Source organism: Lampetra fluviatilis, chromosome 56 (assembly GCF_964198595.1).
Source record: "Lampetra fluviatilis chromosome 56, kcLamFluv1.1, whole genome shotgun sequence".
In the NCBI taxonomy this organism is placed as follows: Eukaryota; Metazoa; Chordata; class Hyperoartia; order Petromyzontiformes; family Petromyzontidae; genus Lampetra; species Lampetra fluviatilis.
In genome coordinates, this window is record NC_136330.1 from 3,290,586 (window position 1) to 3,311,736 (window position 21,151).

At 52.7% G+C, this 21,151-nt stretch overlaps 1 protein-coding gene across 1 annotated transcript in view; it reads left to right on the plus strand.

Annotated features, from left to right (window-relative positions):
• The first annotated feature begins 4,840 nt into the window (after nucleotides 1-4,840).
• Nucleotides 4,841-21,151, plus strand: part of LOC144950126 (mitogen-activated protein kinase kinase kinase kinase 4-like) — a 140,258-nt gene continuing 123,947 nt past the window's right edge. The window contains exons 1-2 of the mRNA XM_078880187.1: nucleotides 4,841-5,144; nucleotides 12,809-12,874. Of these exons, the coding sequence (XP_078736313.1) occupies nucleotides 5,085-5,144; nucleotides 12,809-12,874 (126 nt within the window). The 5' untranslated portion in view covers nucleotides 4,841-5,084. The remainder of the gene's footprint in view (nucleotides 5,145-12,808; nucleotides 12,875-21,151) is intronic.

Here is a 21,151-nt window from a genome sequence, read left to right on the forward strand (position 1 = left end):
CGTGCCCTTATAAATCTCAACGTTCATCTCCTACAAAGTCCCATCACGAGGGAGAAACACAAACAAATAGACAAAAAAACATGAATTTGTGCCCGTATTGAAACGGCTGTACACAGTATGGACCTAAAAACTAAATTTCTCTGTACAAGAATTCGGGGTAAACCGTATGGGTTGACAGCTATAGGCTTTATGCACGACACATTGGTGTGTGTTATAGGGTTGATGATCCAATTTATAGAAGTCCCAATTAAATTACAATAAATTTCGAGTTAAAGCTTTCGTGACTGCAGGGATTCATCTTCTTGGTTCTTTCGGTAAAGTCACGTAGAAGGTGAAATAATAAAATAAAAAAAATAAAAACATAATAAAAATAACATTTCGATTTAAAGCTTTCGTGACTGCAGGGATTCATCTTCTTGGTTCTTTCGGTAAAGTCACGTAGAAGGGAAATAATAAAATAAAGCATGTTAAATTATTTATTATTTCCCTTTTATGTGACTTTACCGAAAGAACCAAGATTAAAAATAACAATAGTGGAGGAATTGTATGGGTAATTTAATATTTCACAAGGCTTCAATGGCTCTTAAGAGCTATCTCCCACCCATCTCAATCCCTGCGCACTTGCTGAAACGTGTTTACTCGTTCCTCGAATTAAATCTTCTGTAAAAATTAAATCTAATTTAATCCAGAAAAGCCTCCGTTGAGTCTCAGGACTGATTTCAGGACGTGGGGGACGTTTGGACACGTGGCAGCAGAGTGCTGTACAATTAAAAAGTACAATTTTGTACTCTTAGGTTTTTTCGGTAAAGTCACGTAGGGCAAAACACAAGTAAATAATAAAACAATAGAAATAATACTAAAAATAGCAGAATTTCTGAGCGCTTATTTTATTTATTTTATTACCTATATTATCTTATTATTTACTTATTTTTCCCCTACGTGACTTTACCGAAAAAACCTAAGAGTATGCATCATTGCAGTCACGAAAGCTTCAAATCTAGAATTAAGTACAATTTATGCCATTTTATCTTGGAAAGGGACCGAAGAAACCCCTTCTATTCGATGGAATATGGACACAATTATTTACCATGTAAGTGTTGTGATATTGCAATCGTGACCGAGATTTTGCAACAGTTAATTGAATCGCCTCTGGAGTGTGTGGGGTGTTGGATGTCACAGAAGGGCCATTACCCAAAACGTCTATTTTTTTCTTTTTTTTCTTTTAACGCCACACAGACGCACGCCTCGATGACTCGACGTTTTATTGTTCGTGTTGTTAATCGTGCCTTTGCACCGCTGCCAACGCAGCATCTTTAACGCCCATTAATCGATAACGAAACGTCGCCTCTGACCGAAGAAAATGCCACGACACCTGAAAGGTGAAATCACACTGCAAGAGACGAGAATCGGCGAACGAAAGGGTGAATTAACGCAACGCTGATAATTGTTTTTTAACCCTTCCACCTGGCAAGAAAAGTGACACCTTTGCATAGACCACAATACCTGAAGCCATAATGCAAACAAAAAACACAACTCTGATAATGTGCACTGTCCTTGAAGTTGATTGGTCCACACCCTAGACAGCTTTCCTTAGAGCCTAGTCTCACATGGGTTGGACCAGATGACGCCAAAAAGCGCACAACTCAAAGACAATGCACCATCAGAGTATGCGAGCTCGGGGTAAGCATTTACACCATTGGAACCTCATTTTGCCAGTAAAAAATATGATAATAAATTTTTTACCCTTCTATCTGGCAACAAAAGGTGTCAGTTTTGTTGCCAGATAGAAGGGTAAAAAACCAATTATCATATTTTTTAATCCTTTATATTAAGTTCACTTGCTTGCTTGTGTGCTTGCGTGCTTGCTTGCTTGCTTACGACCGTGCAAATCTTTCGGTCGTTTTTAACCCACTTCCCGTGATCCAATCGAGCTGACATTTTGCACACAGACTCGTTGTGCGTGACAATTAATTTTCGTGAATTTTTTTTTCCAAAATGTTACACTGTTTAGGGAAAATTTTTAAAATATTTAATTACCAAATGCTTAATAGTGGCAGACAATCATCTGACCCATAGGTGGCAGCCATCTCAAGCCAGAGAACGAGAGGACTCTAGCCGCCACGCATATAAAGGATTTATAGTGAAAAACTTTGTTTTTACGGGTTAATTTTTTTACTGGCATATGAGGTTCCAATGGTGTTAACGCAACGCTGTTAAGTCGAATTAAACACGAAGCGAGTGGGGGTGGTGGGGGTGGTGGTGGGGGTGGTGGTGGTGGCCTGGGCATGACCGGGGCAAGTCGCAGCTTGCAGGGATGGTGGGGCCGGCGGTCGAGATCAAGGATAATTGAAGTGGGGGGGGGACACACGACGAGTGATGAGCACATGGCGTCACAAAAAGTCAAACCCTCCCCACCCTCAAATATGACGTCACAAAGCTCTGCCCCCCCAAAAAAATATATTTCCATTTTGAAAATAAAACATGCTTCAAATCGCTTCAAACTATTGTCATTGTAGTGCGTATGTAATGTGGCGCTGCACTCTGATGTTGTGGGGTAAAATATTTATTAAAAGTATCTTTAATTAAGTAGAACGTGTTGTCTATATTTATTTAAAGTTGCGCATTTTGATGTGACGTCACATTTCTCAACCCCCCCCCCTCATCACACATCGTCACAACTGTCTGACCCCCCCTCCCCCCTAGGTGCGTGACGTCATTTATGGACGGCCCCTTTCGAGTGGTAAGAGTTTCATTCATGGGCGGTTCGTGGTTGCCGAGATATAGCGATTTCAAATCGGATTCATCTTTTTCAAACACGCTGTATATCCCACGATGATGATCATTTAGGATTCAAAATAACCCCCTCCTCCACTACCAATTCCAAATAAACTCCCACCTCCCCCTTGGCAGGGCTCCTCAGTGGTACAGTCCGGCGGTGTCCCTGTCACCCCCCTTGGCAGGGCTCCTCAGTGGTACAGTCCGGCGGGGTCCCTGTCACCCCCCCCCCCCCCCTTGGCAGGTCTCATCAGTGGTACAGACCGGGGGGGTCCCTGTCACCCCCCACTTGGCAGGTCCCATCAGTGGTACAGTCCGGGGGGGGTCCCTGTCACCACCCCCTTGGCAGGTCTCATCAGTGGTACAGTCCGGTGGGGGTCCCTGTCACCCCCCCCCTTGGCAGGTCCCATCAGTGGTACAGTCCGGGGGGGTCCCTGTCACCACCCCCTTGGCAGGTCTCATCAGTGGTACAGTCCGGGGGGGTCCCTGTCACCACCCCCCCCCTGGCAGGTCTCATCAGTGGTACAGTCCGGTGGGGTCCCTGTCACCCCCCCCCCTTGGCAGGTCCCATCAGTGGTACAGACCGGTGGGGTCCCTGTCACCCCCCCCCCCCCCTTGGCAGGTCCCATCAGTGGTACAGTCCGGCGGGGTCCCTGTCACCCCCCCCTTGGCAGGTCTCATCAGTGGTACAGTCCGGCGGGGTCCCTGTCACCACCCCCCCCTGGCAGGTCTCATCAGTGGTACAGTCCGGCGGGGTCCCTGTCACCACCCCCCCCTGGCAGGTCTCATCAGTGGTACAGTCCGGCGGGGTCCCTGTCACCACCCCCCCCTGGCAGGTCTCATCAGTGGTACGGTCCGGGGGGGTCCTGTCACCCCCCCCCCCCTGGCAGGGCTCCTCAGTGGTACAGTCCGGGGGGGGTCCCTGTCACCACCCCTGCGCGACGGAGGCGATGGACGAGTCCACGTGGGTATCCCGGCATGCATCGCTTCGGCGGCGGCGGGGCGAGGCCTTTGTGCTGCTGTGGGAGTAGCCGCAGCAGTAGCAGCGCCGGGCAGCAGCTGCAGCAGTGATAGCAGAAGAAGCAACAGGAGCGGTCATTGCTGAGACGCAGCAGCAGCAGCAACCGCAGCAGGAGCGGTCATTGCTCAGACGAGCAGCCGAGGAGGGCAGCAGCAGCAGCGGGCAGCCGAGGAGGCAGCAGCAGGGGGCAGCAGCAACAGGAGCGGCAGCGGTCATTGCTCAGACGAGCAGCAGAGAGGAGCAGCCGGGCAGCAGCAGTAGCAGCAGTCTGTGTAGAGACTGCAGCAGCAGCACCAACAACAACATCACCAACAACAACATCAACAACAACAGGAGCAGCAGCAGCAGGGAGGAGGAGGAGCAGCAGAGGAGGAGGTGTGGGGGTGGTGATGAGGGGAGGGGAGTCGCTGCCGCGGCGGGAGGAGCGATAGCGATTAGGGAGGAGCGAGGAGGGAGGTGGAGGAGGGAGGAGCGAGGAGGGAGGTGGAGGAGGAGGGAGGAGGAGCGAACGAGGTTTTGTGAATCGCGGATCAAATCGGTAGCGGCAGTGGGAGCCGCGAGCAAAGGCGAGCAGCTCGGGGAACCAGAGCCCAGCAGCAGCAGTAGCAGCAGCAGTAGCAGCAAGCAGCAGCAGTAGCAGCAGCAGTAGCACTAGCAGCAGCAGCAGCAAGCAGCAGCAAGGAGCAGCAGCAGGGAGCATCGTCTGGAGGGGCAACAGGAGGGAGCCAGGTTGGGTGGCTTCTGGGGACAGCGGTGAGGAGGAGGATCGGGAGGAAACGGCGGGGGAGGGGGGTGAAGAGCTCCGAGTTGGTGAGCATCAAACAGGAGCAGCAGCAGGAGGAGCAGCAGGAGGAGGGGCAGCAGCAGCAGGAGGAGGGGCAGCAGGAGGAGGAGGGGCACGAGGAGGAGGGGCAGCAGCAGCAGGAGGAGGAGAAGGAGGGGCACGAGCAGCAGCAGGAGGAGGGGCAGCAGGAGGAGGAGGGGCACGAGGAGGAGGGGCAGCAGGAGGAGGAGAAGGAGGGGCACGAGCAGCAGCAGGAGGAGGGGCAGCAGGAGGAGGAGGGGCAGCAGGAGGAGGAGGAGGGAGTCTACGCGCCGCTGGAGCGGCATGCGCCTCCGAGCTGCCGGTGCTCGTCTCGGGTCGGCGCGTCCGCAGCCCCGAGGGAGAGGATTGAGAGAGGAGCTCGCAGACTCTGACCCCTTGAAGCAGCAGCAGTAGCTGTAGCAGCAGCAGCAGTAGTAGCAGCAGCAGTAGCAGCAGCAGGCGAAGAGCTGCAGGAGAGGAGCGATGGCGAGCGAGAGCGCCCCAGCGAGAAGCCTGGATGACATCGACCTGGCAGCGCTCAGGGTGCGTAGCATCAGCATCATCAGCAGCATCAACAGCATCATGATCATCATCAGCATCATGATCATCATCAGCATCATGATCATCATCATGATCATCATCAGCATCATGATCATCATCATGATCATCATCATCATGATCATCATCATGATCATCATCATGATGAGCACCATGATCATGATGAGCATCATGATCATCATCATGATGAGCATCATGATCATCATCATGATGAGCATCGTGATCATCATCATGATGAGCATCGTGATCATCATCAGCATCGTGATCATCATCAGCATCGTGATCATCAGCATCGTGATCATCATCATCATCGTGATCATCATCATCATCGTGATCATCATCAGCTTCGTGATCATCATGATCATCATCAGCATCATCATGATAATCATCCGCATCATCATCAGCATCATGATCAGCATCAGCATCCTGGTCGTCATCAGCACCATCATGAGAATAGCATCAACGTTATCATCATCAGCAGCAGCAGCGTTATCATCATCACCACCACCACCATCGTTCATCAGCAACACACACTCACCATCACCCATTCCATTCGTATGATTCCACGACTCGTAGTGGTCGATTGACAATAACGATTCATCCATTACCACACACCCACCCACCCACCACCGGTATATCTCGTCGTCGTTATCATCATGATCATCATCATCATGATCATCATCATGATCATCATCATGATGAGCACCATGATCATGATGAGCATCATGATCATCATCATGATGAGCATCATGATCATCATCATGATGAGCATCGTGATCATCATCATGATGAGCATCGTGATCATCATCAGCATCGTGATCATCATCAGCATCGTGATCATCAGCATCGTGATCATCATCATCATCGTGATCATCAGCATCGTGATCATCATCAGCATCATGATCATCATGATCATCATCAGCATCATCATGATAATCATCCGCATCATCATCAGCATCATGATCAGCATCAGCATCCTGGTCGTCATCAGCACCATCATGAGAATAGCATCAACGTTATCATCATCAGCAGCAGCAGCGTTATCATCACCACCACCACCATCGTTCATCAGCAACACACACTCATCATCACCCATTCCATTCGTATGATTCCACGACTCGTAGTGGTCGATTGACAATAACGATTCATCCATTACCACACACCCACCCACCCACCACCGGTATATCTCGTCGTCGTTACGGATAACACCGATTGTATTGTTAGAGGGGGTCCTTGTTTAATCTTTAGACACGAGCCCTACAGTCGGAGTGCTGCCACGTGTGTGCTTAGTGTGTGCGCACTGTATTCTAGACACGCCGTGTACTGTGTGTGAGATTGTGTGTGTGTTTGACGTGCAAGTACCCGCTTGTGTCGTGTTTTACAGCGTGTATACGGTAGGGTGTACACGTGTGTGGTCTGTACTGTGTGCATGTGATAGTCTGCACATAGTGTGTACATGTGTGTAGTTTGTACTGTGTACACGGTAGGGTCTACACACACGGTATATGTGTACACGTGTGTGTGGGCTGTACTGTGTGTATAGGGTAGACTGCACAGTACGTGTGTACACGTGTGTGAATTGTACTGTGTATACGGTAGGGTCTACACACGGTATGTGTGTACACGTGTGTGGTCTGTACTGTGTGTATACGGTAGGGTCTACACACACGGTATATGTGTACACGTGTGTGTGGGCTGTACTGTGTGTATAGGGTATGTGTGTACGTGTGTGGTCTGTACTGTGTGTATGTTATAGTGTGTACACGTGTGTTATCTGTACTGTGTGTATACGGTAGGGTCTACACACACGGTATATGTGTACACGTGTGTGTGGGCTGTACTGTGTGTATAGGGTATGTGTGTACGTGTGTGGTCTGTACTGTGTGTATGTTATAGTGTGTACACGTGTGTTATCTGTACTGTGTGTATACGGTAGGGTCTACACACGGTATGTGTGTACACGTGTGTGGTCTGTACTGTGTGTGTGTCTACGGTGGAGTCTGCACACAGTACGTGTGGAGTGTCAACGAGTGTCTTTGGTGCTGTACATGCTGGCGTCTGCCTACAGTACACGTGTTATACTGTACTGTGCTGTACACGTGGAGTGTTGTACACGCTTGGGTTGTACTGCACTGGCTCGCTAACTCGCCCACTCATTCACTCGCCCGCTCATTCACTCGCCCGCTCATTCACTCGCCCGCTCATTCACTCGCCCGCTCATTCACTCGCCCGCTCATTCACTCGCCCGCTCATTCACTCGCCCGCTCATTCACTCGCCCGCTCATTCACTCGCCCGCTCATTCACTCGCCCGCTCATTCACTCGCCCGCTCATTCACTCGCCCGCTCATTCACTCGCCCGCTCATTCACTCGCCCGCTCATTCACTCGCCCGCTCATTCACTCGCCCGCTCATTCACTCGCCCGCTCATTCACTCGCCCGCTCATTCACTCGCCCGCTCATTCACTCGCCCGCTCATTCACTCGCCCGCTCATTCACTCGCCCGCTCATTCACTCGCCCGCTCATTCACTCGCCCGCTCATTCACTCGCCCGCTCATTCACTCGCCCGCTCATTCACTCGCCCGCTCATTCACTCGCCCGCTCATTCACTCGCCCGCTCATTCACTCGCCCGCTCATTCACTCGCCCGCTCATTCACTCGCCCGCTCATTCACTCGCCCGCTCATTCACTCGCCCGCTCATTCACTCGCCCGCTCATTCACTCGCCCGCTCATTCACTCGCCCGCTCATTCACTCGCCCGCTCATTCACTCGCCCGCTCATTCACTCGCCCGCTCATTCACTCGCCCGCTCATTCACTCGCCCGCTCATTCACTCGCCCGCTCATTCACTCGCCCGCTCATTCACTCGCCCGCTCATTCACTCGCCCGCTCATTCACTCGCCCGCTCATTCACTCGCCCGCTCATTCACTCGCCCGCTCATTCACTCGCCCGCTCATTCACTCGCCCGCTCATTCACTCGCCCGCTCATTCACTCGCCCGCTCATTCACTCGCCCGCTCATTCACTCGCCCGCTCATTCACTCGCCCGCTCATTCACTCGCCCGCTCATTCACTCGCCCGCTCATTCACTCGCCCGCTCATTCACTCGCCCGCTCATTCACTCGCCCGCTCATTCACTCGCCCGCTCATTCACTCGCCCGCTCATTCACTCGCCCGCTCATTCACTCGCCCGCTCATTCACTCGCCCGCTCATTCACTCGCCCGCTCATTCACTCGCCCGCTCATTCACTCGCCCGCTCATTCACTCGCCCGCTCATTCACTCGCCCGCTCATTCACTCGCCCGCTCATTCACTCGCCCGCTCATTCACTCGCCCGCTCATTCACTCGCCCGCTCATTCACTCGCCCGCTCATTCACTCGCCCGCTCATTCACTCGCCCGCTCATTCACTCGCCCGCTCATTCACTCGCCCGCTCATTCACTCGCCCGCTCATTCACTCGCCCGCTCATTCACTCGCCCGCTCATTCACTCGCCCGCTCATTCACTCGCCCGCTCATTCACTCGCCCGCTCATTCACTCGCCCGCTCATTCACTCGCCCGCTCATTCACTCGCCCGCTCATTCACTCGCCCGCTCATTCACTCGCCCGCTCATTCACTCGCCCGCTCATTCACTCGCCCGCTCATTCACTCGCCCGCTCATTCACTCGCCCGCTCATTCACTCGCCCGCTCATTCACTCGCCCGCTCATTCACTCGCCCGCTCATTCACTCGCCCGCTCATTCACTCGCCCGCTCATTCACTCGCCCGCTCATTCACTCGCCCGCTCATTCACTCGCCCGCTCATTCACTCGCCCGCTCATTCACTCGCCCGCTCATTCACTCGCCCGCTCATTCACTCGCCCGCTCATTCACTCGCCCGCTCATTCACTCGCCCGCTCATTCACTCGCCCGCTCATTCACTCGCCCGCTCATTCACTCGCCCGCTCATTCACTCGCCCGCTCATTCACTCGCCCGCTCATTCACTCGCCCGCTCATTCACTCGCCCGCTCATTCACTCGCCCGCTCATTCACTCGCCCGCTCATTCACTCGCCCGCTCATTCACTCGCCCGCTCATTCACTCGCCCGCTCATTCACTCGCCCGCTCATTCACTCGCCCGCTCATTCACTCGCCCGCTCATTCACTCGCCCGCTCATTCACTCGCCCGCTCATTCACTCGCCCGCTCATTCACTCGCCCGCTCATTCACTCGCCCGCTCATTCACTCGCCCGCTCATTCACTCGCCCGCTCATTCACTCGCCCGCTCATTCACTCGCCCGCTCATTCACTCGCCCGCTCATTCACTCGCCCGCTCATTCACTCGCCCGCTCATTCACTCGCCCGCTCATTCACTCGCCCGCTCATTCACTCGCCCGCTCATTCACTCGCCCGCTCATTCACTCGCCCGCTCATTCACTCGCCCGCTCATTCACTCGCCCGCTCATTCACTCGCCCGCTCATTCACTCGCCCGCTCATTCACTCGCCCGCTCATTCACTCGCCCGCTCATTCACTCGCCCGCTCATTCACTCGCCCGCTCATTCACTCGCCCGCTCATTCACTCGCCCGCTCATTCACTCGCCCGCTCATTCACTCGCCCGCTCATTCACTCGCCCGCTCATTCACTCGCCCGCTCATTCACTCGCCCGCTCATTCACTCGCCCGCTCATTCACTCGCCCGCTCATTCACTCGCCCGCTCATTCACTCGCCCGCTCATTCACTCGCCCGCTCATTCACTCGCCCGCTCATTCACTCGCCCGCTCATTCACTCGCCCGCTCATTCACTCGCCCGCTCATTCACTCGCCCGCTCATTCACTCGCCCGCTCATTCACTCGCCCGCTCATTCACTCGCCCGCTCATTCACTCGCCCGCTCATTCACTCGCCCGCTCATTCACTCGCCCGCTCATTCACTCGCCCGCTCATTCACTCGCCCGCTCATTCACTCGCCCGCTCATTCACTCGCCCGCTCATTCACTCGCCCGCTCATTCACTCGCCCGCTCATTCACTCGCCCGCTCATTCACTCGCCCGCTCATTCACTCGCCCGCTCATTCACTCGCCCGCTCATTCACTCGCCCGCTCATTCACTCGCCCGCTCATTCACTCGCCCGCTCATTCACTCGCCCGCTCATTCACTCGCCCGCTCATTCACTCGCCCGCTCATTCACTCGCCCGCTCATTCACTCGCCCGCTCATTCACTCGCCCGCTCATTCACTCGCCCGCTCGCCCACTCGCCCGCTCGCCCACTCGCCCACTCATTCACTCGCCCACTCACCCACTCGCCCACTCACCCACTCGCTCACTCACCCACTCATTTATCCATCCACTCACCACACTGCTGGTCACAACACACTGGCTCGCTCACCACTCATTCACTCGCCCACTCACTCACTCGCCCACTCACCCACTCGCCCACTCACCCACTCGCCCACTCACCCACTCGCTCACTCACCCACTCGCTCACTCACCCACTCGCTCACTCACCCACTCGCTCACTCACCCACTCGCTCACTCAACCACTCGCTCACTCACCCACTCGCTCACTCACCCACTCGCTCACTCACCCACTCGTTCACTCATTCACTCACCCACTCACCCACTCGTTCACTCACCCACTCGCTCACTCACCCACTCATCCATCCACTCACCACACTGCAGGTCACAATGCTTCTCATCTGCCTCTCACTGCCCCACTTTGGAATTCCTTCCCATCGTCTCTTTTCCCCAAGAAAAACGTGTTACAACTCTTATCCGATGACCACTACGACAGTGCTGTTTGTTGCTAGCTGTTTGAAGTGTTGCTCCTTTAGGCCTTTGCTCGGTAACTGTATATTTTTTTTAATACAAGCCTCTCTACATGCCGTAGAACGAGTGTTGTTTAAGCCACTTCAATACAGACACTGCATTGTGAATGTGTGATAAGAGCAATATCCCATGATCGGAGATCTCCTGGAATGTGCCCTATCTTGTCCGATGTCAGAAGCTAAGCAGGCCATGAGCGTGGCTAGTGATTGGATGGGCGGCCGTCATGCACACAGCATGCAGGGCTACGTCGTGGGCAGTGTGGCAAAATCCACTGTCCAGTTCACCATGGGAGTCCAGTTCACCATAGGAGCCCAGTTCACCGTGGAAGTCCAGTTTATCATGGAAGTTCAGTTTACCATGGAAGTCCAGTTTACCATGGAAGTCCAGTTTACCTTGGGAGTACAGTTTACCATGGGAGTCCAGTTTACCATGGGAGTCCAGTTTACCATGGGAGTCCAGTTTACCATGGGAGTCCAGTTTACCATGGGAGTCCAGTTGACCATGGGAGTCCAGTTCACCATGGAAGTCCAGTTTACCATGGGAGCCCAGTTCACCATGGATGTCCAGTTTACCATGGGAGTCCAGTTTACCATGGGAGTCCAGTTTACCATGGGAGTCCAGTTCACCATGGGAGCCCAGTTTACCATGGGAGCCCAGTTCACCATGGGAGCCCAGTTCACCATGGAAGCCCAGTTTACCATGGGAGTCCAGTTGACCATGGGAGTCCAGTTTACCATGGAAGCCCAGTTCACCATGGGAGTCCAGTTCACCATGGAAGCCCAGTTTACCATGAGCAGGGGTCGACAACCTGCAGCTCTGGAGCCGCGTGCCGATTCTTTAAGGACCACTTCCCGTGACGTTATTAAGGACCCACCACCATCTCGTAATCACCACGGTGCGGTGCGGCTCTTGATGTATTGAGGGGTTTTTAATGTTTACTGCCGAATTCGATGAAAAGATAAATGTCTGCTCTTGTTATTTGGCTTGTCTAGCATGTGACAAGCCACTGTGTGGCTGTCCCGGTAAACGACATGTTGTGACCCTCTTCTGGTATCTGAAGCCTTAAGGGGTTTTGTTTTATCCTGGTCAGTACTTGCATGGGAAATTGCCTGGGTCCATTCCCTATTCGTAGCGGGGTTGAGCCGTGAGGTGGCCTGGAAGATCGCTTTTGTAGCATTGGGGTTCTTGAATCCATCTGTGTGGAAATTTCAGTATGAACCCAACCACCCCTCCACCTCCCAAAAAAAATATACGTGTGCACGGTTTTTCTCTGGCTTTTCCGGTTTACTATCGCAAGCCAAACAAACTCTCGTGAACGTAAGTGACCCCCCAACCCACGGCGATGACTTAATTGGCTAAATGAAGGGCATCGTTGTTAGACGCATAACGCCTGTACATTGTAAAGCATGGGAGGGTCCGCGACGTGTATGTACGTTGAACTTCTTTTTTCACCGTACGTAGCCAACCGTGCGAATCGGAGGTGCGGTGGAAGGACACCACAACTATTCGCAATTGGGCTTGGCCCAGGACATGTCGCTCAAGAAGGTGGTGAATTTTAACAATGTAGGAGCAGCGAAAGGTTGGAACTCGCCGGACTCAACGCCGACGGTAGTCAAGGAGCAGGCCGGCGGGTCGACCGTCGCATCGCGGGATCGTGAGAGGTGGTGACGGCTTGTGGGGGATGGGGGGGGGGGATGAGGCCTTCATCCAGCAGTGGATGTTGACCCTGACCGGTGGTTGAATTGCGTCTACGGTGCGCACATGTCTACGAGTGCAACGTGCAAAAACGGTGACCTCAACAACGCGAATATTAATCTGTGCGACCTTATCTGTCTCGCGCAGGAACCTGCCGGCATCTTCGAATTGGTGGAGGTCGTTGGCAATGGGACGTACGGACAGGTGTACAAGGTGAGCACAAGGGCTCGGTTACCACCGGAGTGTTGACTCGTTGCTGGGGCGGTCCCCTCCCTGTTGCTTGGGGCCACTCTCGAAATGGTCTCTGGGCGGCGGGCCGGGCGGAGCCGTCGCGTGTGCAGACGGCAGAGGTCGCAAACGGGTTTTGATTCCTTACCCGTACCCGGCCGCACCAGGGTCGCAAATGGGTACCCGTACCCTACCCGTACCCGTACCCTACCCGAAATGAGTGACAAACGGTTACTCACCAGTGACTCACGGCCTACCCGTACCCGTACCCGGCCGCACCAGGGTCGCAAACGCGTACCCGTACCTGGCCAGGTACGGGTAGCCAGGTATCGGGTAGGGTACGGGTATCGGGTACCCGGTTGCGACCTCTGGCAGGCGGTGCAACTGCCCCGAGGTCGGAGGGACACAAGCGCCGGTTCACGGAGAGGAGGGTCACATCAGACGGGGGATGCCCCCCCCCCCCATCACACAGAGGGTGCCCCTGTGCCCACTCCTAACCCCCCCCTTGCATCCCTTGTACCAGGACCCATGTTATCATGGGCCGGTTTGAACTTACATGCTTCGTCTATTTTACTTACTTAATTTTAGCAATTTTCTTTCCTTCCCTATTCTGCTTATTGTGGTAACTTTCTGACCCGCGCCCACTGGACATCTGACAAAGAGCTTTATAGCTTTTCGGATTTCTCCAGTATGAAAGATTCTGCTTCTGAACTGCACTACTGTGCCAACTGCCCCTGTGTGGGTCTCGGTTACGAACGCTGAACCCTATGAACCCTAGTGGTGACTTGGTCTGGTTGTGCGAGTCCCATCGGACGTTGACACTTAACCTTGAGCATCCTTCCAGGAGCTTTTGTCAACCTCGAGTCAAAACGCTGCTTGCTTAAAATGAAATTGACCAAACATGCAATGACCCTCGCTAAACCCTTAAACTTGATTCTGAGCCTCTACGAGTAAATCAAGTGTATACATTATTTCAGCAGTTCTAAGCTGGTATACGAGCCCAGCCTCTGATGACACTTGCCACGCGTCTTTGCATCACGCTGGCGGGGAGGAATGCAAAAGGCAACTTGTGGCACGGGCACACCCACTTGAGATCCGAGTAGCCGTGCGGCGCTCGCATCCCCGTGGCGATTCGCTGCTTGCTCTCTCGAGTCTCGGCAGACATCGCCACTTCACCTCGAGGATCCCACTCGGCACGCTTGCTGCCTGGGATTGTGCTCGTACCCAGCCCGCGACCACGTGTCGACGTGTCGCGGCGCCCGACCGACACGACGTGCGGCCGCGGCACGACCGCCGTGGACTGTTGTTGGCGGCGGCGGGGCCGTGCCCACGTTTGGCGCGCGGGTCCGCGTGTTCACCTGCGCGCAAGCACGGGAAGGTGTGGGGGGGGGGCGGTCACCGTACCGCCGGTTGAGTCACGCAGGATCTCGCGCGGGGCAGGGGCACTCGTCCGTGCGACGACGACGCGGAGAGCCGCGGAGAGGTCTCCTCTCGACCGGCGGAGCTGACTCACCGCTCAAGAGGGGCGTGTGCGATTTATTTTTTACACCTCCCCCCCCCGTGTTTACTTTTGGGCTCCTCTCTCGCTGGCGGAGGAGGGCGGCGGTTCGTGGTCGGCGAAACGCGCTGCGGTCGGTGACTCGCGCCGAGTTGTGAATCGCCGCGAGCGCTCGAAGTCGCCGTCGGTTGCGACAGCGCGCAAAGCGGAGCGCGAGTGAGTGTGTGTGTGTGTTACAAGCTCCGTGTCGGGGTTACTGCGTTCTGCGTTCGCCCCGTACCGTCGTGCAAGACAACGCACCGTGCTGCGTAATGGGGCGCTGTGCCAGTAATGGTTCGCGCGCTGGACTCGTAATCTAGAGAGGGTGCCCCGGTTCGATTTGATTTCCCGGCGCGTGGCAGTCGACAGGGTGCCGCGGGTTCGTTACACATCCCTCCCTACCGGGCGCCTCCGTCCACCCGGTGGCGTGAATGGGTGCAACCCTCTGGCAAGTTGTTCGGCAGGTCGAGAGCGTGGCGGTGGGGTAAAGTGTGGGTACACTCCCACCTCTGCGGAGGCGTTTGGCCAGCATTGAAGAGCAGGCGAAACTACTCCCACGGTGGAGGCTTTTGCTGGAACCAGTGGAATGCACATTTCACGTGCTTGGGTTGGTAGGGCCCTGCTGGAAAGGGGTATTAACACTCGAAGAGGATTTCCTCGGAAAATCATTGGCGGTATTATTATCGTTGCAATTTTATAACTTGAAAGAAGTCATATCTTCAATCGAAGCACTTTCTTGTTGCCGATTCTACAAAAGCCTTCGCATACGGACGCACGCTAACTGTCCTATATTTGCCGCTCGTAATCCCTATACTTTTTTCAACGAGATTACATACTTTGCCGTCATTTTCCCAGTTGGGGGAGTATGAAAGGGACGGGTATTAATTTCATATCTCCACGTGCAAGGGACAATCTGTGGCTGCGATCCAGCCCTGGCCGGCGCCGTCACACGCGCGCTCCGCGTCAACGGTGTTCACCAGCGTTAACTTGGCAGTCCTTTTGTCAATCCTCTGCCGGGTGAGGGCTTTGGCACAAAGCGTTGTCAGGCGTCGTCGTGGGGGTTTATCTTCTTGGTTCTTTCGATAAAGTCACGTAGAAGGGAAATAATACAATAATAAAAATTCAACATAATAAAATCATTCTCACGACGTTTCGGCCACAACGCAAGCAGCCGTCTTCAGGTGAAGACTCTGTCTTCTCGACAGACCTGTTCTTCACTTGTCGTCTCGACAGACCTGTTCTTCACCTGAGGACGGCTGCTTGCGTTGTGGCCGAAACGTCGTGAGAATTGTATTTTATAATGTTTTATTTTTATTATTTTATTATTTCCCTTCTACGTGACCTTTACCGAAAGAACCAAGGAGATGAATCCCTGCAGTCACGAAAGCTTTAAATCGAAATATCGTGGGGGTTTGTTTGATCTCTGCTTGCTGGCGAAGGTGGTGGGTCAGTGAATGGGGGGGGAGCCCAGTGCAGATAATTACTCGCCGCCGGTTTTAGCCGTGGCCCGGTATCGAACTCGGCTCACCGGTTTTGAGAACCGAGTATGAAATAACTCTTGAGTCGATACTCTTAGCTTTTTTCGGTAAAGTCACGTAGGTAAAAAATAGCAAATAATTAAATTATAATACATGAAAATAAATCGATTAAATCGCGACGTTTCGGAGGCAACACAAGCTTCCTTCATCAGGTGTAAAAAGGCACAGCAAAATACTGTAGTTATTTTAGTTATTGTAAAATAACTAGTTATTTTAGTTATTGTAGTTATTTTGCTGTGCCTTTTTACACCTGATGAAGGAAGCTTGTGTTGCCTCCGAAACGTCGTGATTTAATTGATTTATTTTCATTTATTATTTTATTTTTACCTACGTGACTTTACCGAAAAAACCGAAGAGTATGAATCCTTGCAGTCACGAAAGTTTCAAATCTATAAAAAAAAAAACTCAATATAACAGTTGTCGGTGCAGTGACTTAATGAGGGCAAACCCAGCCTGCGATTGCCTTGGTTTGAACAAAAGCCATTTTGATATTTGAATGAAAAGTACCCATTTAGTGACAGTAAGTATTAGCGGGGTTCTGCGACCGCATTGCCACGTCTATTAATACGAGCTCACGATGCACGCATGGAGGGAGTGGTGCGCGTACGAATACGTGGATTTGGATGAGCGTGTGATGGGTTCGCATGATACCGGCAGTTAAATTTCGATTTAAAGCTTTCGTGACTGCAGGGATTCATCTTCTTGGTTCTTTCCAAGAAGATGATACCGGCAGCCACTAGAGGCTGCTACATTTACCGCATTGGAGTATTTAATGAAATAAAAAATTTGACTGCGTTGGCATTGGTTAATAAACGCTCGGCACATTTGCCAACATTTCGGGCAATGCTCCTTGATAGCAGGCATACAAAATCGAATCTCCCAGTGGGGGGAAATGGAATCTTATTTCCCGTCGTTCTTAGTTCGTTCGGCGTGCGCGACGTATTCGCGCACGCCGAGTAAAATGGGGATGTGACGTCAGGTGTGCCGTTCAGTGCGATGACGTCACGTCTCCTAGGGTACTTAAGGGAGACCCCGTGACGTAAGCGGGGTCACTATAGGAACGGGTAGAGTAAGAAGGGTGAAGAGGGAACCAGGGGTAGAGAGAGGGATCGAATAGGGAGTCTGGGGAGAAGCTGGTGGTAGCCGTAGAGGTGCTTCTCTCTCCGCTCGGTGGAGTCGGCAGAGTCCACGATCCGACACGAGAGAGAGAGACCGGAGCTAGCCGGCAGGGACCCGGACTCAGAGTAGGACCCCCCTAGCCCCTGGGAGTTGTGTGCTGTGTGTTATTGATAAGCTTTAATAAACCCTGGCGGAAGCCCTTAACTTACCTCCGTCTACGAGTACGTCCGTCGGAACTTCTCTACACATGCACACAATCGCGCGGTTGCGCCAAGAGACCGCATGCGCGGTACCGCGTACCGTCCGGCGTGATGCACCCGCGTGCGCGTACGGAGTTGAGTTTACGAGAGGGTACAACAATACGTTGGGTAACATTTGTGGCGTCGGTGGTGGCCTTGCGTATTTTCAAACAACAGATTTCGATCTGCGTTCGAAAACGGGCGGATGTTGTTTACATTCCTATCCCTCTGTGTTCGCTTTAAGTTCGATGATCCGGTAAAAAAAACAAGATTTAACTTGCGCTTTCGGTGGGTTGTAATTTCACATTGGTAATTTGTTTCACGTTGTACCGCGCTGCTCTGTTTACGCTCTCTATCTATTAGACTCGCGCAGAGACCCATAGACTCACACAGAGACCCATAGACTCACACAGAGACCCATAGACTCACACAGAGACCCATAGACTCACACAGAGACCCACAGACTCGCACAGAGACCCACAGACTCGCACAGAGACCCACAGACTCACGCTCTCTATCTGTGAGAGAGGACTCGGAAGCGCGAGGAACCACACAGACAAGTGCTAATGGCAGCCCCGCAGTCAGGTGGAGACAAACTCCACACCCCAAGTTCTGCGGTCCTCTATATATTAAGTGTTGTTTTTTGGCATTCCCCCGCATGGTTGGCTACTTACGGTACGAAAGAAGTTCAACATACATCTAATCACGCAGAGACCCATAGACTCGCGCAGAGAGCCATAGACTCACGCAGAGACCCATAGACTCACGCAGAGACCCATAGACTCACGCAGAGAGCCATAGACTCACGCAGAGAGCCATAGACTCACACGGAGACCCATAGACTCACACGGAGACCCATAGACTCACACGGAGACCCATAGACTCACACGACGATTGTCGATTCTTCGATGATTTGGACGAGATCTCGGTAGCAGCTCTGTAATGTCCGATTCCGCTGTGCAAGAGTTCGCGCCGAACGGGATTCGTCTTCGCTTGACACCGATAGCACAGCGGAGGAAACTGGAGAAAAAATTAACCCGTAAAAACAAAGTTTTTCACTCTAAATCCTTTATATGCGTGGCGGCTAGAGTCCTCTCGTCCTCTGGCTTGAGATGGCTACCACCTATGGGTCAGATGATTGTCTGCCAGCATTAAGCAATTGGTAATTAAATATTTATTTATTTTTCCCTAAACAGTGTAAAATTTTGGAAAAAAATTTTCACGAAAATTGTCACGCACAACGAGTCTGTGTGCAAAATGTCAGCTCGATTGGATCACGGGAAGTAGGTTAAAAAAACGACCAAAAGATTTGCACGGTCCTAAGCAAGCAAGCAAGCGAACTTAATATAAAGGATTAAAAAAAAAAGACGAAGCAAGTTGGATGCTTGAGCTCGCGATACGCGCACTCAATCGCGTGCGTTGGAATCGATGTTTCCCCGTTCGTATTTACGATGGATGTAAATGGGTTCTCGTCACTGTTACGGCCGTTAGAAGGGACACTACCATTCGCCGCGAGGTGTTAAAAAGTCGGTTCTGGAATCGATGAAATCCTTTATTTTGTCCAATGGGCATTGTATGAACATTGCTGTTTAAAATCAATGTTCGTATAAAGGATGCATTAATTTTCGTGCTACCGCTTGGGTCATCAACCCTTAATAGAAATGTCACTTTGTGATGAATAAGAATTGCACGGCTCAATCGATTACAATAACATTAGTACGCCTGTTTACCAAAACAAGCCCAAGTAAACACGTTTGTCGCAGTCGGGGGGGCGATACTGCTGTGTGTGTGTGTGTGCGATCCAAATCGAGTAATACTGTATGCAGGTAAAATGCTTTCGGCATTGTGGATATTTCTGGGCACGAACACTTCTTACGTCGTTCCGTTCCGTTTCAGCTATGGGCAGAAGCTGCGGTGAGCCCCCGCAGGTAAACCCCACGCAGACCAGGTGGGGGGAGGAACACGCAAACTCCACGTGGATAGGTGCGACCCTTCCCCCCCAGGGATGGGAATGTAACCCTGGCGCTACTTTGCTGCGAGGCGCCGAGTGTTGCCACTGTGCCACGCCGCCCATGAGCTAAACCCTCCTCGCTTTGGCTCATCGAGCTGTCTGACTCGTAAATAGCCACGCACGACGGCGAGCTGATCGGCAAGCTGATCGACGCACGAAACGAGCCCTCACCCCGCTTGTGCTTTTATATATTTATAGTGTTACGTTGCTGGCGGTAGTGTAGCGGTTAGCGCGTTGCGCTATGAACCTGGGGACCCGGGTTCGATTCCCGCTCACGGCTAACACCAGTGATGATTATCTGAACCGGTCCTGGGCCTCCCCTAGGTCGACTCAGCCTTAAATGAGTACCTGGTGCGGTGTGTAAACATCGCCACTGGGGAGACAAAGGCGGTCGGGCGTGGTGCTGGCCACCCACCCCCCTCGTGTACCGTTCCGGCCTTCATAGGTGCTCGCTAACAGCACTTGCCCCTACAGCCTGTCAAGGCTACACGGGGGATCTTTGTCTTTGTTTTTTTAACTGCGAGTCAAGGGAGTGGTGGTGGGGAATAAATAAATAGTCTGGGGGGGGGGGGGGAGTTTCAACGTAACTCCTTGCCACCCTCCCCTCCACCTCCCCTCCCTCTGCACGAGCAGACCCCCTGCATGCAGCTTTGGCAGAAGCCCTTGCAGGCGGATGTGTTGGAGCTCGAACTGGAAATGCCGGCCCCCCCCCTCCCTTGTCATGGGATGCCCCTGGAGAAGAGAGCCAAGATAGGACGATAATAGAGAGGGCAAGAGAGAGACGTTGGGGGGGGGGGAGGGGGTTTTGTTGGGTGCCACTACCTCGCCTGGTATGCAGCAGGTCGTGGGTTCGATCCCGACCCTGACGCCTGCCGAATATTTGGAGTTTGCGTGTTTTCCCGGTGGTCAAGCGGATTTTTCTCCCCGGGTTCTCCGTGTTTTTCCCTCCACATTTGGAATCGACATTGCGCGTTTGGAGTATTTGATTACTTTTCGATTTAAAGCTTTCGTGACTGCAGGGATTCATCTTCTTGGTTCTGTCGGTAAAGTCACGTAGAAGGGAAATAATAAAATAAAACAATTTAAACATAATTAAATAATTCTCACGACGTTTCGGCCACAACGCAAGCAGCCGTCCTCAGGTGAAGAACAGGTCTGTCAGAAAGACAGCATCTGAATGAGTTTGCGTGTTTTCCCTGTGGTCAGTTCATTCAGACGCTGTCTTTCTGACAGACCTGTTCTTCACCTGAGGATGGCTGCTTGCGTTGTGGCCGAAACGTCGTGAGAATTATTTTATTATGTTTTATTTTTATTATTTTATTATTTCCATTCTACGTGACTTTACCGAAAGAACCAAGAAGATTAATCCCTGCAGTCACGAAAGCTTCAAATCGAGATCATCCACTTCTCGTTGAGCTATCATTTGTGGCCGAATCGCTTCTGAAAAGTGCTACATTGGTCGGTGGGCCTTACCTGGTGAAATAAAAAACATTTGGAGAGGGTTTGAGTCGAGCTCAGGGATGCTTGGGGCCCCGTGACGTCACGTCATTAGGCCAATGGCCTGGGGGGGCCGGCGCGTTCATGCAGACGTTCGTGGTTTGAATCCAGCGGCAGCCCCGGTTATCACTGCGGTGTGTGTGTCGTAACCGTTAAAACCGCCCAGTCTCCTGCCCAGTGGGACGTTAAAGATCCCGTGACGTGCTTCGCAAGAGTAGGCCGTTGTGTGCCGGCGTCCGAGTTTGCCAAATTTGTTAAAATGACACCGCCAAAATGACTATACGTAGTAATCATGGGGCGGAGGCGGTTGTAAAGATGGTG